At 39.1% G+C, this 17061-nt stretch overlaps 1 protein-coding gene and 1 long non-coding RNA gene across 14 annotated transcripts in view; one reads left to right on the forward strand and one right to left on the reverse strand.

Moving 5' to 3' along the window:
- Positions 1-17061, forward strand: part of LOC119088741 — a 118552-nt gene that overhangs the window by 60686 nt on the left and 40805 nt on the right. The gene's annotated exons all lie outside the window — the stretch shown is intronic.
- Mef2c (myocyte enhancer factor 2C) overlaps positions 1-17061 on the reverse strand; it is a 166280-nt gene that overhangs the window by 20158 nt on the left and 129061 nt on the right. For all 12 annotated transcript variants that reach the window (XM_037209541.1, XM_037209542.1, XM_028875644.2 and 9 more), the window contains 2 exons: positions 13614-13800; positions 11429-11476 (listed from right to left, as the gene is read on the reverse strand). In XM_037209541.1, coding sequence (XP_037065436.1) covers positions 11429-11476; positions 13614-13800 — 235 coding nt within the window. The remainder of the gene's footprint in view (positions 1-11428; positions 11477-13613; positions 13801-17061) is intronic.

Here is a 17061-nt window from a genome sequence, read left to right on the forward strand (position 1 = left end):
ACCAACAGCAACGACAGTAAACACTGCGAAGCATTATCTGCCAATCATGTGACATCAAACATGCACATTATATCTGCCCCCCAGGAGTGCCAGATAGCTGATATCAAATGTGGGCAGAAAAGACCTTTAATCCTCTCGAGAATAACCCTGTGAGATATTAAAAGGATTTCATTAGTATAAAAAAACAAATACAAACACAACAGCGGGGCCTAGTAACTTGCTCAACACACAAAAAAGCCACCCACTTGTAGAGACAGAATATGAACTCAAGCAGCCTGTCCATGCCCTAAGTGTATGCTGCACTGCTCTCTGAAAAATTAAGTTCTAGACTTTGAAGGCTTTCACATGTTGTCTCATTCTAAAATCAAAGATTATAAAGGAAGAAAACAGTGAGGCTGAAGACAGGAGACTCAGAGCTTCTCCTAAGCTAAAGGAGACATGGAAATTTGAAGGCCACATTAGTGGGCACTGCAAATAGTAAGAATGATGTTGGGGGGTGGAGCCTAGTTCTAGAGCGCTTGCCTGGGATTGGAGAAGCCCTGGGTTCAGTCAGCACCTCAAACTAAAATTAAGCAAGTCAAAATAAGGCAAAGCAACACAAGACATATTAAGGCTGGTTTGGATGACAATTTATATAAAAAGGTAGAGCATAGTGATGTGTCAAGCCATATTACTGGTCTCCTGGACAGTGTTTACAATGAACAGGATATGATGGGGTTAGATGCACAAAGAGCTGGGGCAGCTACTGTAGTACACTATTTGGGGTCGATGATTGGACATACTTTAAAATGAGATTTACTAAAATTTAAATCAGGAGTAGAGATGTTTACCTATTTACCGTCAATTAAAAAGACAAGCTTCTATTAGAGCTGCTAACACAACAGAAGAATGTCTAGTATTTTATGGCATCTATTATCAGTTGTTTTGAAAACAATTTCTAACAGAGGTGTATCAGGGTTGCTCTGTGTGGGGGTTCATTTGTGTCATCTGATCTGGGAGAGTTCGGGGCACACTGCCACAGGAAAACACTACGATGATGACCCAGCTCAACCTTTCATGGATTGATTGGTTGCTTTTACTTCAGCTAAGTGTTTTCTCCACTTAGACTTCTTGTAATTTTAATTTTCTTTCATGCTGGTGATTGAACCCAAGACCTTCCATGTGCTAAGCACATGCTCTTCCACTGAGCTATGCCCATATCTCCTTCATTTTTTTCTTTTATTAGAACCATTTTGAAAATACTTTCCATGCATTGCCTTGTTAAATGAGAGCTGCCATATTTATGTAAACACTGTCACCACCATCAACTAATTTCACATTTGACTTTCAAAGAGCTTTAAGACTGCAAGCTAGCTTTTCCACCAAAGGTGTCATCTTATGTCTCAAACCTGCATATATCTTCGTAGCTACCCTTTGACTTTCTAGACTGCAGTCTTACGTCACTCTGCACTGGATGCCTGAAACCCAGTTAAGAATTTGAAAAAACAAAACAAAACTGTGTTTTTCAGCTGTTGTAAATCAAAATAAGGGTTTTTGTTTTGTTTCAAAAAAAGAGTTCATTTTTATGGATGGCTCTAAGAGAAAATGACATTTTGGGTCAGAAGTCTGGAAATGACATTTTTCAGCATGCCTGCTGTAGATGGATTAAATCAGATCTCTGGTTTTTGTCCTACTGAAGATTCCTGATTACAGATTCCTAGCCTCAGAATCCTGTTTCTCCTCTTTCTGGGGCATCTCAGTGGACGTATAGTAACATAGAACCCTGGACCATGAAGAAATCCCAGTGAGGCCTTGCTCCCTCGGCAATTTTAGAAAACTACTCTGGGTCAAGTAGACACTGGCTTTCACAGAGCGTGTGCTGTTCACTCGACTCTGAAGCAGAAGTCTGGGGCTTCTATTTGTACTAAGTAGCTTCTCCAAGGAAAGGGGGTCCATGTCGAAGCAGCCTTGTGCTCTTCTTTGTCCTAATCATCACATGGGCCTCGCTCTGTCACCCAGCTTTTAATGAATGAGGAAACTAAAGCTAAGGAGGCTTCTGCAATCACCCGGGCAGCAAATGTGAGAGCTTTGATACATATCCAAACGCAGGCCTCCACTGCATGACTACAAAGACCAGATGTTTGAAATTTAGCGTGCCTTCTGTATTTCCCCATCTCTGAAAAAGCTCTCATCCACAAGGAAGGAAGAGGAGGCAATCTGATTTTTCTATGCATATAGCCTCTTAGAATACCCACATGCTTTGGGTACTGACTTACTGAAGGGATCATTTTTAATGGCACCATAACATCAAACCTTACTATCTTAAAAAAAAAAAAAAAAAACTCCATTTAACCGTGAATATTAGATTTATGACTCATTTAATTGTTCACTTCCTGAGATTTTTTGGGGCTGTCTCTTTGATAAAAATGAGGGGGTGTCTTCATTATTGACACAATCGCTCATTCTTTCAGTAATTTTTCTAAACAAAAATATTGAGACAGTATAAATTAGGGAGAATGTGACAGAAGAGAAGAAGTGATGACTTGTGGTTTTAACATTTACACAACTGCTTTGAACACATGCGAAGCTCATAATGTTCAAAGTGAAATGTGTGGCGCGGTGCTTGCTGCGCTCACATGCTGCCTCAGATTTATTAATACACTTGCTTCACTCACACCCCCAAGGACACAGCCCAGCCCTGACGTCTTTGCGAAGACTACTATTGCGCTAGTACTGCGGAGCATACATGTAGTGAACAGTACTGGATCGGAATCAAACCACACTTTTTTTTTTTGGTTAGAAAACCAAGGATATAACCATTGTGACACTAACAAAGGCCAACATTTATTAACAAGCACTTCCTCTAGGTTGAGAACTGTGCTAGGTGCTCTGTGCTGACTCTCTTATGTGATTCCTACACCAATCTTGTACAATAAAACTTTACCCTTTTAAAGACAAGAATGTCAACTCTTAAGGAGCTTGTATATCAGGCATTTTTTGGGTTAATATTTTCAGTGTATGCCAATGGTGTATTGTCCCAAAGCAAGCAATTCCAAAGGCAAAACCTTTGCTCAATGACTTTATTGATTTCATTAGACTCAATACTAGTCTTGCTAAAAGTTACTTTTTCATGCTCGCTATGTAAATTAGTACTATCATGTTTGAATATGTAAATTAGACACAGTCGGATTTTGACCCCACTGCTCTAAGAGCTGTTAGTCCAACAGGTTCTCTTCCTAGTTCAGAAAAAACAGACTCCATCCTTCGTTATAATGTGGGTAAGAAATTGTAAAGGAAGGACTCAGTGTTTAGGAAGACAGTCGAACACTTCAATACTGAGTTCAAGCAATTGAAACAGTGCCATAAATAAATAAACCTTGTGAATCCTTAGCACCCTTAGCACCCACGGAGCTGAAACTGCTGCTCAACAGTTAAAACAACTACTGTCTTCCAAACAGGAGATGCTAGGATCGCAGACTCATTGAATTGGAATTCAACAAAAATATGCAAATCTATCAGCAAAATTTAAGTTATTGGCAAAAATTATCTAAAAATAGAAAACTACGCTCTGGGCTAGCAGCCCCATAGCCTCACGTAAGAAAGTCCATAAGAGGGAAGCAGCTGATTTGGGAGAGGCTCCTTGAACCACACCCCCCCTTCAGCAGCCGAGGTCTATTTATGTGTAACTTCATGTTCCTCATAGACATACTTTTTCCCCCTGTGTTATCTAAATAAAATCTTAGGTGATGTGTGGTGGTAATCTAATTGTACTGAAATGTGATTTTGATTGTATGTTAATAAATAAAGTTGCCCGGGGGTCAGAGCTATTAGAGCATAGCAGAGTGTGGAGGTGGTGGCACACGCCTTATCCATAGATCTCTGTGTGTTCAGGGATACAGCAGCATTGGAGACATATGCTTAAGACTAGGGGCTGTACATTCAGACAGTGACGAGGCAGTCACGTGTTTGGGTTTACAACCAATGAGAAGCAGAAAAAATACTTAAATAGACAACAACAGAAATAGAGCCCTTTCAGAAACTGGGACAAAGGCGGAAGGGTGAGATTTAGCTCTGAGCTCTGACTCTCGCTTTCTCTTTACATTGTTTCTGTGTTTCTTATTTAATAAGACGGTTAGTTACATCAATAGTGATGGGTTGGTGAGATGATTCAGTGGGTAAAGGTGCCCGCTGCTAAGCTTGCCAACCTAAGTTCAGTCCCTGGGACCCACACAATGGAAGAAGAGACTCAACTCTTTCAAGTTGTCCTCTGACAACCAGACAAGTGCCATGACATACCCCAATGCACACAGTAAATAAATAATTGTAACAAATTTACAAAAGACTAAATATAAGCTATGGAGAAAAAGATTTTTAAAAATTTTATGGTGTTGTCAAAGTCAGAAATCAGAGAGAACCAGGAAGAGAAAGTAAAAAGGCACTTATGAGAAAAGGAATTTCAGATTTTAAGTAAAATTAATATTGTGTGTGTGTGGGGGGGGGCGTATTAATTGTTTAAACTTAAAATTAAAAATACCCAAGTGTTATTAGCAGTCCCATTCTTAAAGCCAATTTATAGGATATGAACAAAGAAACAAATTTTCACATTACTTTACTATACATAATTTCCATGTGACTAAAATCAGTGTGAAAGCTGAGCACAGTGGTATATCCACATCTGTAGTCCCAGATAGTCAGAAAGACTATGAGTGGGAATCACTTGAGTGCATGAGTTCTAGCCTGGGCAACAGTAAAACACTGTCACAAACAAATAAATAAACATAGCTTGGTCAATCAGAACTAATAATTAAAGAAAGGCTCCAATACCTGCTTGAAGACTCTCTAGGGTAGCAATTCCCAACCTGTAGATTGCGACCCCTTTGAGGGTTGAACAACCCCTTCACAAGGGTTACCTAAGACCATCTACATATCAGATATTTACATTATGATTCATAATGTAGCAAAATTACAGTTCTGAAGTAGCAACAAAAATAGTTTTATGGTTAAGAGTCACCACAACAGGATGAACTGTATTAAAGGGCCTCAGCATTAAGATTGGGAAACACTGCTCTGGAAGCTATGACCTGAGATTTTCCTTTTTTCCTCTCTGGAAATCAAACTCCTTAGGAGCTAAGGCAGAGCCCAGCAGCTGAAGGAGGGTCTGATCACGCTGAGTTAGTTTGTGGCATGTTTCCTTAAGTCTTAGTTTAGACCTGCCTTCCCCAGACTAGCATCAGTCCCTAGAGAAGTGTGGCAGGGTTCTGCTTTATCTGTAATCTGCCAGGTCTTGTACACCAAAAGTGAATACTGATTTTCCTGGAAGTAACTGTGTATCATGTGCCCTAGCTAATCCAATTAAAAGACTAATTTTTTTCCCCTTTAATAAATCTTGGTAACCTTGGTTTAAGTTAAAAATATCATTGTTATTTAGTTTCTTAGATAATAACAAAGCAAGGCTGTAGGATCTTTATATTTTGGGAACATCCAAGGTAAAACTGAAAATGAGTTCAGAGTTTCTTTCTCTCTCTCTCTTTCCTTCTCTTTCTTTCTTTCTTTCTTTCTTTCTTTCTTTCTTTCTTTCTTTCTTTCTTTCTTTCTTTCTTTCTTTCTTTCTTTCTTTCTTTCTTCTGAACAATACAGACTAACAGAATTATAATTTCATAGCAGAACTCAACAACTGGCCTAGTTTTCTTCATATCTTACTTAATATTTTAGAGTTATAAAAATCTGGCTGGGGAATGTAGCACATCCACCTCAACCCTCAAAACAAAGTGACATGCAAATTTTATTTTTATACTAAAATTAGTTTTTTTATTTGAAAGCAACCAATTGGTATATTTTCTTTCTGAATGCTGCAATTTGAAATTTTTAAAAAAGCAAAACGTGAACTTACTATGTCGTCTTTATAAACAAATTTAGTCACTTCCTCAACTGTATAAAATTATTGAATAAGAAATGTGTAAGTATTTAATCTCTGCATGTTCACTGCCTCTCCCCACTTGGTTCTATACTGTAGTATGATCTTTTTTTTTCTTTCCACTGCTATCTCAATTTTAAAAAGTGTCAAGTTTTGTGATTATGTGATCACGATGACCATAAAACGTTGCCTGCAAATGGATTATAATGATAATTATGTCTTAGCTTCAATGTGAGTACTTAGCTTCAAGGTGCTGAGTCATGAGAGAAGGTCCAGCCTGGTCTGTCTACAGTCTAGAAGGCAGGTTGTGTTATTGGCCTGCCAGTGTGTATCCACCACAGTACATTGCAAGCCTCATGTCTCCACCTAGTTAGCTGATGGAAATTAAGCATTCCAGAAGTGGTAATGCTTGACAACCAAATGCATAAAATAGTAAACAATTGACAATCAAAATAAAGAAACAGCTGTTAGTTTCTTTTTATATAAAATGATATGTAATTTACAATGAATGCCAATTAAAATTATTAACCAATATGCATAAATCTTCTTTGTCTTATTGTCAAATAGCTATGTAGATTGTCATATTTTCCTAATTTTTCAAAATGATTTCTAAAGTTCTCCCCCTAACTGTGATTAAACCTTAATTTCTCTTTTTATTTTTTATTTATTTCTTCTGTGATTAAATCTTAACCATGAATCAGTAAATATGTATGCCCTCTGCTCTGTACAAGGTAAGTATATATTAACAAAGTAAAACCAGAAGTTATTCATTTGATAATGCCTGATCCAGCACAAGGTATTGCTATGCTAATGGTTATTTCTATTAAATGTAATGATTACAACAAAAATTCAATTGAACTTGATCTTACAATCATCAATAACCATGTAGTTAACATGTTAAAAGCTTTAATGTACAGAGACATGACAAAATGTATTTTAAAAGCAGTGACGTCTCATTTTGGTTGTTGAGAGGAAAGGGATAAGTCGTGGATGAGTAACTGTCGACTGAAAGCTAGAAGTGTCATCGTTACTAATGTATTATAATGACTTGCTGTATATATCCCTTATGCCAAGAGCACATGACCATTTCATTACTTCTTCAGAACAACTTGCCGTTCTCTTGGTAATTATTTCATTCTAAGCGATAAGGGACTCATTGTTTTAAGAAATGATTTGTGATCGTTTGAGATACCAATCCTCATTTTCACTTTCTGCTATATATCAGCTATTTAGTTTTTTTTTAAAACTGTATTAAAGAATGTAGTAAAACCTTGCTTTGTCAGTCAATGGTGCTCAGCCATTTTATCAATTAGACATTCACTTTATACAGTCTGAAATGAATACATTATCTTTGTGAAGTACAGATTAAGGTTTGTTTTTTTTTTTTAAATTTAACATTACAGTTTTTGTAAGTATTCTCACTTTTTAGTTTATTAAAGCTTTATTATTACTAGTATTTATTTAATAATAAAAGTTATTATTATTATTAAGGCTTTATATCTCAGAGATGGGTGTTTTATTCAGGGAGCAAACATTTACTGGACATCTGCTGTGTGCTGACTTTTAAGTATCGAGTTGAGATGCAAACAAAGACTGGTCTGCCCCAAACAGCAGTGTCCAGGACAAATGTGCACAGAGACCGTAATCACAGTGCAGAGGAGCATTTAATATCAGTGTAGGATGCCCTGGAAGTACAGAGGGGAGGTGCAGGATTCTGGAAGGTTGAACTGGATTCTGAAAAAGGACAGACAGTGCTCAGGAGCACAGAGCAGGGGGAGAAAGAAGAGTTAGGAATGGGCAGGTGGGAGGAGAGGAGGGCTTCACACTGCTCTTGGGGGGACGGTAGAGTGAGGTAGTTAGAAGCATGGACTCTGGAGACAAACTTCTGGAGTTCTACGTTAGGCCATTAACTAGCTTCTCCATGCCTTGGTTTACCCATACGTAGAGTTGGCACAATGGCAGCATCTGCTTTAAAAGACAGCTAAGAGGTTGGTTGAGTCACCTTTTTTGTCATGTAAAAGAATGCACATTATAAACTATTCAAATGTTCATTATTAGTGGAGGTGGAGTACAAGATGCTTTTGAGGGCCATGACAGAAAAGAACACAACCCTGGGACACAGATAGGAGGCTCTTGGGTAATTGTGTAAGAGCTTGGAACTCATTGAGTTTTATGCATGTAAATGATGACATGTAATTAGTGTGAGGCTTTGAGAAAGACTGATCAGCCACAGGGAGACTATGGGGAATGTGACATGGAACAGAAAGATGGGTAGGGAAGCTTTGGAACCAGTCTGGGAGAAGTGCTGTGAGTCTGAATCAGGACACTAGGATAGTTATGGAGGGAGAGGGGTTAACCTGGGAAGTACCTTGGAAATAGAGTTAGCAGGACTAGGTGGCTCACAGAATGACTACATAATAGCTCCCAGACTAGGGAGGAAAGTTACTACATATAACCAAGCCCAGCGGAGAAAGAGAATGCTTATCTATTTGAATGTATTTTTAAGTCACACAGTAAGTCACAGTCAATGATACTGCCTCCCCTAGTGAAACTATACCTTTGCTGTTTTTTGTTTGCATGTGTGTGTGTGTGTGTGTGTGTGTGTGTGTGTGCATGTGTGTGTGTGTGTGTGTGTGTGCGCGCGTGTGTGCATGTGTGCGTGTGCGTGTGCGTGTGCGTGTGCGTGTGTGTGTGTGTGTGTGTGTGTGTGTAACTAGTTGAGATGACTGGATTTTGAAAAGTAAACAACAAAGGTTTCAAATATTATTTTGGGTGCAGTCTTGCCTTTTGGCCTTAAATGTTCTAACTCTGAGGCCTTGAGTTTAAACAACAATGTTAAAAATTTGGAGGATATCTGTTGGTAATTTTGCTTTAGTTTTCTTCAGTGAGAATGCAAAGACTTCCTGGCTGGCCTTGCTTCCCCTCGATACTATGTGGTTCTCTGACATCAGCACAGATATATTCAGCCTTGACATACGATACTGGCTGGCATGAAAAAGAAGGCGAAGATGAGTAAGCTTACAAGCAGGACATGGCTGTGCTTAAGACTAAATGGTATTTGTAACAGGTGTTCCTTGGAACCAGGGTCAGAAAGGACTGCTTCTTCTATTTAAAAAAAAAAAATGGTTGAGTAGCTTTTACATGTAGAAACTACGAAATTGATGCATGTGTGACTATGACACACCAGGAAATTATATTCAGTAATGAGGTGCAGCCACAGTTTTCCCTTTGTTCCTTCTATTTCTGTCTCTGTGTGTATGTAATGTATGCACATTTTGGTGTAGGCTTGGGCACCGGGTCAATGCCACCATAAATGTGGGGGGAGCAGCCTCGAGGACTGGTCCTTGCTTCCTACATGTTTTACAGAGTCTCTCCTGTTGTTCTCTGCTGTCTACGTTGGACTAGCTGGCCCAGGAGCCTTAGGATACTGTCCTGTGTCTGCCTCCCAGCCTCCACAGGAACACGGCATGATTACAGACGCTTTGATGCTCAGACTGTTGAGCACGCATGACAAACATTTACCCTCTGAGCTGGATCCCCAGCCTGGCAAACACTTGCCCACTGAGCCATATCGACAGCCCAATTCCTTCTATTTCCAGATATAAGGCGTCATGTGCCTATGGCATATGTTCAGAGGTGGTGGGATGAGTTGGTTTAACTCCTGAGATTTTTTTTTCTAATGGTTCTACACTCTGTATATGGCAAACTTTTATATTTTAAAGACAGAATATCTTCTTCATTCTTGGAGAATGATTAAATTTAACAGGCTGTCAGGCAATTAACAATAACAGCAGAACTGAACAATCAAACACTTCTTACTTATTTTTAACATCAGATTCTAAAGCATTGTTGCTATTAAATAGTAACAAGAGACCGTTTACATCAAAGTTTAGTAACCCAAAGTCCCCGCCCCCCATATTTACAAAAACAAAAAAGCATTTTTCTTAATGTTACTTCCAATACTGGCTGTTCCTTTAAGAGTAATCCAGCTGGCTTAGTGTAATAGTCGACTTTGAAGTCATGGCGTCTAGACTACTTTTCTTAGGTTATGACTTTGTCCCTGTGACTCCCCTTCCAGCCCCACCACTGGCTCTAACCAGAGTGTGGCTAGGACTTCAATCTAGGAAACACATGTCTGGACTTCTTCTGGTTCTTGAATTTTGATATTACTCATTGCAAAGTATTTTCTGCAGAGAAAGAAATCAAATATGGCAAATTCATTGTCTAGAAAACTGTTGAATTTACTTACTAGTTTGGCTCTATCTAATCTTTAAAAATTTATATGAGAGGGAACGATGGTTATTCCTCTTTCCTATCTACTCTGGAAGTTCTGATATTTCTGCATCACTCACTGAAGTAATAATAAAACACCACAACCCAGAAGAAACACCACCTCCAATAGATGTATGTATAAAAATGTTTTTGTATGCCAATTTTCCTTATCCTCTTTCTTATAATTAGCGTGCTATTATATTTGACCCTAGCACAATGTTTTAATTAGGCTGTCCATGCATATTTCAATAAACTTGATTTTTTTGACACTTCAAACATAACCTTGTGTCACTCATGCCTGCCTCCTATTTTAAATTTATGGCATGTTCCAGCTGTAGAAATTACCATGGTTACTTCTTACGCTGATAGTAAACTAGAGCTGGCACTTAAAAGTACTGTGCTCTATTACGTATCTGCATTGACATGGACATCAACATCTCAATAATTCCAACATTATCAATTAATATGGGAACCTGAAGAAATGTGACTATGAGACAATTAGTCACTGTTGAAGATATTCTTAAGAGATGAAATGTATGTAAAGGTTTTTTTGTGGCAGCATGGTCTATTGATGTTCTTTCTCTGATTCTTCATGTGAATGCCAAATATGTTTTTTTTTTTTTTGGTTTTTCGAGACAGGGTTTCTCTGCGTAGCTTTGCGCCTTTCCTGGAGCTCACTTGGTAGCCCAGGCTGGCCTCGAACTCACAGAGATCTGCCTGCCTCTGCCTCCCGAGTGCTGGGATTAAAGGCGTGCGCCACCACGCCCGGCTTAAATATGGTTTTATTACCAATACTGTTGAATGGCTGCAGTCTTACTCCTGCTGTACTCTTTAGAAACAGACAGGATATCAGTACTTTGGGTGAACATGATTGATTCAATTAGGAACTGATGAACAGAGAACATGAGAAGTATGGCTTCCCTAAAACATTCTTGTCTAAGAGTGGTATCAGGGACTGAGGTGATCTGATCAGAATCTACAATTCTCTGCAGACCAGTTATGTTATTTCTGTTCTTAGACTTCTCTTACTTCAGAAGAGACACAAGGACATTGTCTTCATTAACACACTGGACATGACAGGTGAGGTTTGTGACCGCTTCGCCTTGGCCAAAGCTGTCCCAAGCAAGACTGCATCTAACACACAGTTCCTTTGTAAGTCACTGTTGGACCACCCCTCCTTTGGAAGGAGCGTTAGAGTGTCTTGGAAATCACCCACAGACTGAGGCCAGTGCCACATGCTGCCGCGCTGAGATCTGTGCTTACCTGCGCTGGTGCCTGCACCGGATGTGAGGTCTCCACCCATCAGACCACCTACGGAGTAAAGAGGAAGATCAAAAGGAGAAAGGCGAAGGGCCAGTGGGACAGAGCACAGTGCCTCTCCTGAGAACTGGTCTTAAAACACTCTACCTAAGCCGCGGGGGCTGACATTTGTTTTATGGTGACATGCTGTGCTCAAATGTTAAAAATACATTCACTCACTGACATTTTGCGGAATATTTTTTCTAGGAACGATTACATTAAAAAAACTACAGTCTGTGAATATTCTATGCATTATTATTTTCAAGTCTAGCTTTCTCCTAAAGAGGCACTTCACAGTAAATAAAAAGAAAACCCCACTTCATTTCTAACATATGTCTTGATAGCCACATGTCTGATGTCTAGTTTCTAAACATGTTTTATAGGGTTAATTTTGTGCAATATTAATTGAGCATAAATTTTATTTTCTCATAAGTTGACTAATATTTCTAGTGGAATTTTGCTTCATGACATGATACGTAGGCTTTCACTGCCACAGATTTAAAAACATGCTAAAATTCATTGCTAAAACTGTGGGCTAACAAGGTGGTTCAGCAGGTTATGGCAGTTACCACCAAGCGTGGTGGCTTGCGCTCCGTCTCCTGGACCCCCATACTGGAAGAGAACTTACTTCTGGACATTACTCTCCTGTCACCACAGTTGGGCAATGGCACTGGCATGTCCCCTTGGAAATTAACAAATAAGTAAATCAAGTGTGATAACAGCTATGTTTCTTAGGAAGAGTTGTGATCTTTCATTAAGTCGGAATATAATTAGTATTTTTAAATTTTAAAGAACAAGATCTAGAAGAATAGTGGCAATATCATCTAATTGAGAGTTCTTAGTTCTTTCTATGTGATGCTTTATTGTTATTACTTGGTTCCAGGTTTTGGAATCAGAAAATATGTTTATTATATTTTAAGAAAATTGTTGCTATTTCCCACCAAATACAGTTTTGAAGACAAAGAATCAAATTTAAAACAATAAATGAACATGAGTTACTAAATAGGACATTCAAATACATCTGATCTGAATATGACCTAAAAAGAATTTATATGGCTATTAAAATTTATATAAAATTTCAATCATATTTTAAAAGAGAGAATGGCACAGTGAAGTCTTTTGTACATACTTCCCTGGTTCAAGATTTATAAAATCTTCTAGAGGAAAAAGTGCTTCCATAAATAAGCTGCTCTTAGTACAGTTAAATGTGCCTTAGCTATTGAAAGTACCCTGTGGAGTGCCTCCTTAAAACCAGAATGTAAATACACAATGGACTGCTGTATGAGATTAGAAATACAATTATTTTTGATGCTGCTTCTGGAACTATGAAGGAATGGCTTAGTTATATTCAGTACACACTGACTTAGCACCCACTGTGAGCTTGGCAAATCAAATGGGCATTCTTCCTTTCAAGATTCTTCAAGTCCAGTGGAGAAAAAGACACATATTCAATACAGTACATCATAACATATTTAGCTGGATTCACATACTCAGAATGACTGCTTTTTTTTCTGAGCAATAATTTTATGTCCCTAGGTCATTGTGAATTGAACAGCAGTAAGGATCTTTCAGAATGCAGAGGCAAATCTGTGGTGAGTGTATCTGAGTATGTGACATACTCTTAACCGTGCTTCTGATTCAACTGTGTTCTTATTTCATACACGCTAGTGTATCACATAGTTCCTTTCTACCTTATATTTGTTCTTGGATAAGTTGTCTCAAAAAAATTGATCCAAACAGTTACATATAGGGACAGATGTTATCGAGACACAGAGAATGGTTTCATGTGAGAGGCAACACTTCCGTAGGAAGAGAGAAAATGATACTTTATGCAGACGAGACAAGGAACAAAAGTGTGTAGACTAGATATTTGACACACTGTTTGATAAAGTATGTGGTTAAAATATAGCCACTGGAGGAGATATTTGACAGCCAGGAAAGACACAGTGTGGGTTAAGAAATATTTTGAAAGATACTAAGTTCTTCTCTGAAGAACGTAGACTCTGTCAGAGAGTAGCTAGTAAGGCGTGGATGGTGAGAGATGAAAGGATAGACATGGGAAACCAGAGTGCACCTCCTAGGTAAGAAAGCCTTTGCTAGAAGGCTCCTTTCCACAGCTTGTTAACATTACGTGCTCTGAAGGACATACCTGTGTTACCTGCACTTGGAGGTCTATGTGTCACGCCAGGAGACATACTATTCCTCTGCAGAGAAGGGTGAGCCAGTGGCAGAAGGCTGGGGTTTCCCAGTGAGCTGACAGGGTTGCTGTACACCAGACTGTTATGGCTGGACACAGGGATGGAAACCGGCATCTCAAAGTTGGGAGGTGGAACAGCCTGTGGAGCAGAAACGCGGGACAAGCCATGTAAGTAAGACAGAAGGACGCTACCGGGGCATCCAAGGACAGACAGCATGAGCTTCTCCAAGACAAATTCCACATTCCAAACCGTGCAGTGTGTAGGTTACCGTCAAGACAGGGTCTCAAGATGTGCAATCGTAAATTGATTTCTTCACTGTGCTTAGAACTCTTTCTTTGTAACTCTTAGAAAAGGTTTCATTTCTGTGTGAAACAAAGCCCCGTTTCATTAGGCTCCATTGTCTTTGAATTCCATTCTATGAAGTAATAATTATTCATTTGTGATATCTGAATCTGGTGCCAGAAATGACTGTAAGATCAAAGGTACATGACTATGATGACTTCACAGAGAAAAGGGGGGGGGATTAAAATGCAAACCAGATCTTTTGGTTTAATTGCTTATTGAAGCATATTTATGCAGAAGTTTAATGATATAAAATCATCTTCAGGCCTGTGAATAGCACGTATAGTTTAATTATTATTTTTAAAAGTCTGTCTTTTAATAGCAACTCAAAAGATAATAGGCATTTTAAGGTACAGGTTTCAGCAGAGTACGTATCACTCACTAGCTCATATTTTAAAGGGATAGCTCAAAAATATGCAAAGCTTCACATTTTGCTGTATAGGTACTACCCCTGCCACATGGCAAGGTCCATATCTCAAACGAGAGAGTTGGCAAATATTTAGGGAGCTGAAGCTGTGTGGATATCTAATTAGAGTGGTCCAGGTTCCAATTATTGATTTTTTGCTATTATTTTGGCAATTTAAGCAAAATTCTGTTTCTGTTTCTGCTTGCAGGAACTCATCATAGTTGTAAACACTCTTTTCTTTCCCCTTTTGTCAGCATTACAAATGAAAATACTGTTCAGATACATGCCAGAGAACTCACGGTATCAAGGCATACAGCACTTATAATGAAACACTGCACATGTGTGTATCCATACAAAAGATACATATAAGTCCTCTGAGGTTTTCAGTAAGACGTTGTCCAAGTTTGCATGCATGTTTATTCCTGGCTCAGCTGGTTTGCTATTATTGTTTTGAGTTTTACTAGTTTTTTTTTTTTTTTCTTTAGAGTTAACATCAACTATCCGTGGCTGGTTGATTGGCTGGCCTGCATCGTACCGTGCGTCTGCAGTAATTCTGTGTTTATGTTGTTGACACCTATATCGTGTCTCTGTTTATGTTTATGCTCTCTCATAGTCTTCACTTAGCGTTTTTATTTTCTTCCATGTTATAGAAATACTAATACTGATAAAAGCAAACATATTACAAACTTTCTTTAAAATGACTGATTTTTCACTCATTCTAAGGGAAATAAAAATGCTCAAGTGACATGGTAATACATCTGTCGTTTAGGCCATTTATGGGTTGTATACAAGCTAACAGAAAAATGATTTTTGGATAAACTCTGTGAGAGTGGAATATAAATTCACGGTAATATATCCAAGGATGGATATATACCCACATATCCAAAGCCCTGTTAAACAAGAAAGAATATTAATGTCCGCTGTAAGGTAAAAGTCTGCAGCGTGGTAAACACATCCCTTTCCTGACATGCCAAATGAGAATAGACGTTGCCCGTGGAAACAGTATGGTAGGTGCTAAGCAGCCTCAGCCATCCGATCTCTTTCTCTCTGCCCTGGGTTCCAGATATATCAGTCAGGCTTTCTGGCCACGGGTGCATCCCACAGTGGCGGCCACAGCACAGAGTGGAGTAGAGAGACCAGAGCCCGCCTCGCAGCAGGATTCTTCTAACTAGACCACAGCTGCAGTGTGGGGGCTGCTTCCGGAAGTCCATAGCACGACTCGCCTCTGAGTGGCTCTCTCATCGCACCCCGCTCCAGTGATTTCTTCTCCTCTTGTGTGATTAGGCCTGCGGGTAACAGCAGCTTCGAGGCTCCGAGTCCTAACATACTTGATCACTCTCTCGTGTTCCCTTGAACTCCATCTACATGCGAAGGTCTTTCAACAGTCTCTCTTGTATAGTATAGTCAGCTATACTCTCGAGTTTGGCACTTGTGGCTGGCTGTGACGTTAGATCATGATATCAGCTCTACAGATTTGGAGTGGGGACATTTTGGAATTCTGGGTGGACACGTGAACACCTTCATTCCCAGCACCATCATGGTGACTCCTGAAGTTGCTCCTAATGGGTCAACTCCCTCTGGGCCTTGTCTTTATGCTTTTTACTTTCAACACACAGCAATCAGGATTCTGATCCTTTAAAGCACACATAAGACAAGAGCATCCCTCTGCTCAAGTCCCCACCAGTGTGCCACATGATTATCAAACTAATACAACTAAGGCCTTGGGAAACATAAATTTTAAAGACTCCCTTCTTCCATATTTACTCAAAAGTCCATACTTTAAAGCTGTTCTTGATTCTAAATGTTTTAATATGTACTCATTGTTCCTACTTATAAATATTCCACTTCCATGGGGTTCCTAAGAATCGCTAGAGAGCTCAGTCTCTCCTCATACTGAATAGAATATTGACTTTGTCTCACTAGAGGGCCACATTCATCTCCCTTTCCCTAAGAGATTATAGGCACATTCATATTACTGGAGGTAATTAATAATTATGCAATGAATTCTGAGGTATCCTACCAACTAGTTCAGTGAAAGTCATTAAACTCCTTTTTCCTTCTAAGCATTACCCTAAAGAATTACTGAGTTTCTAGCACATTGGACCATAACAACTTGAAGAGGATCATTGTAAAACTCACTTGCAATTGGCTGACTGGTAGTCAGATATATTCCAATACCAGAGCATAGCTAAACAGTTTTGAACTCACAATATACACCGACATCACTGGTGTACTCTGTGGTTTCTTTCCCTGCTTCCAGCCATGTCAGGAACTCTCTCCAGTGATTTGAAAGTAGATTACAAGCTTAAAATGACCACACTGATATGCTGTCTTAGCAAATCGAGATTAACCTTTGCCCAAGAAATCTCAGCTGCAGCCCCACTTGTGTGGCGAGTGCCACTGACCCAGGAGGCCATTTAATACCCCTTGACCCCAATTCCCTAATCCGTGGGAAGAGACGGTTGCACAGATAAAGACATTGAGCGTTTCTAAATACTCGGAGAGTAACTCATATGTTTTGAAGAAATTTACCTTACTCTTTTTCTTTTTGACTTTTCAAAATTAGGAACCTTTAAAAGATTTATATTAAAACGTTTGGGTTCAAAATCCAAAGTTCCCCCAAAGGTAGGTAGTTCCATCATGGTAGTATT

Source organism: Peromyscus leucopus, chromosome 11 (assembly GCF_004664715.2).
Source record: "Peromyscus leucopus breed LL Stock chromosome 11, UCI_PerLeu_2.1, whole genome shotgun sequence".
NCBI classification, from domain to species: Eukaryota; Metazoa; Chordata; class Mammalia; order Rodentia; family Cricetidae; genus Peromyscus; species Peromyscus leucopus.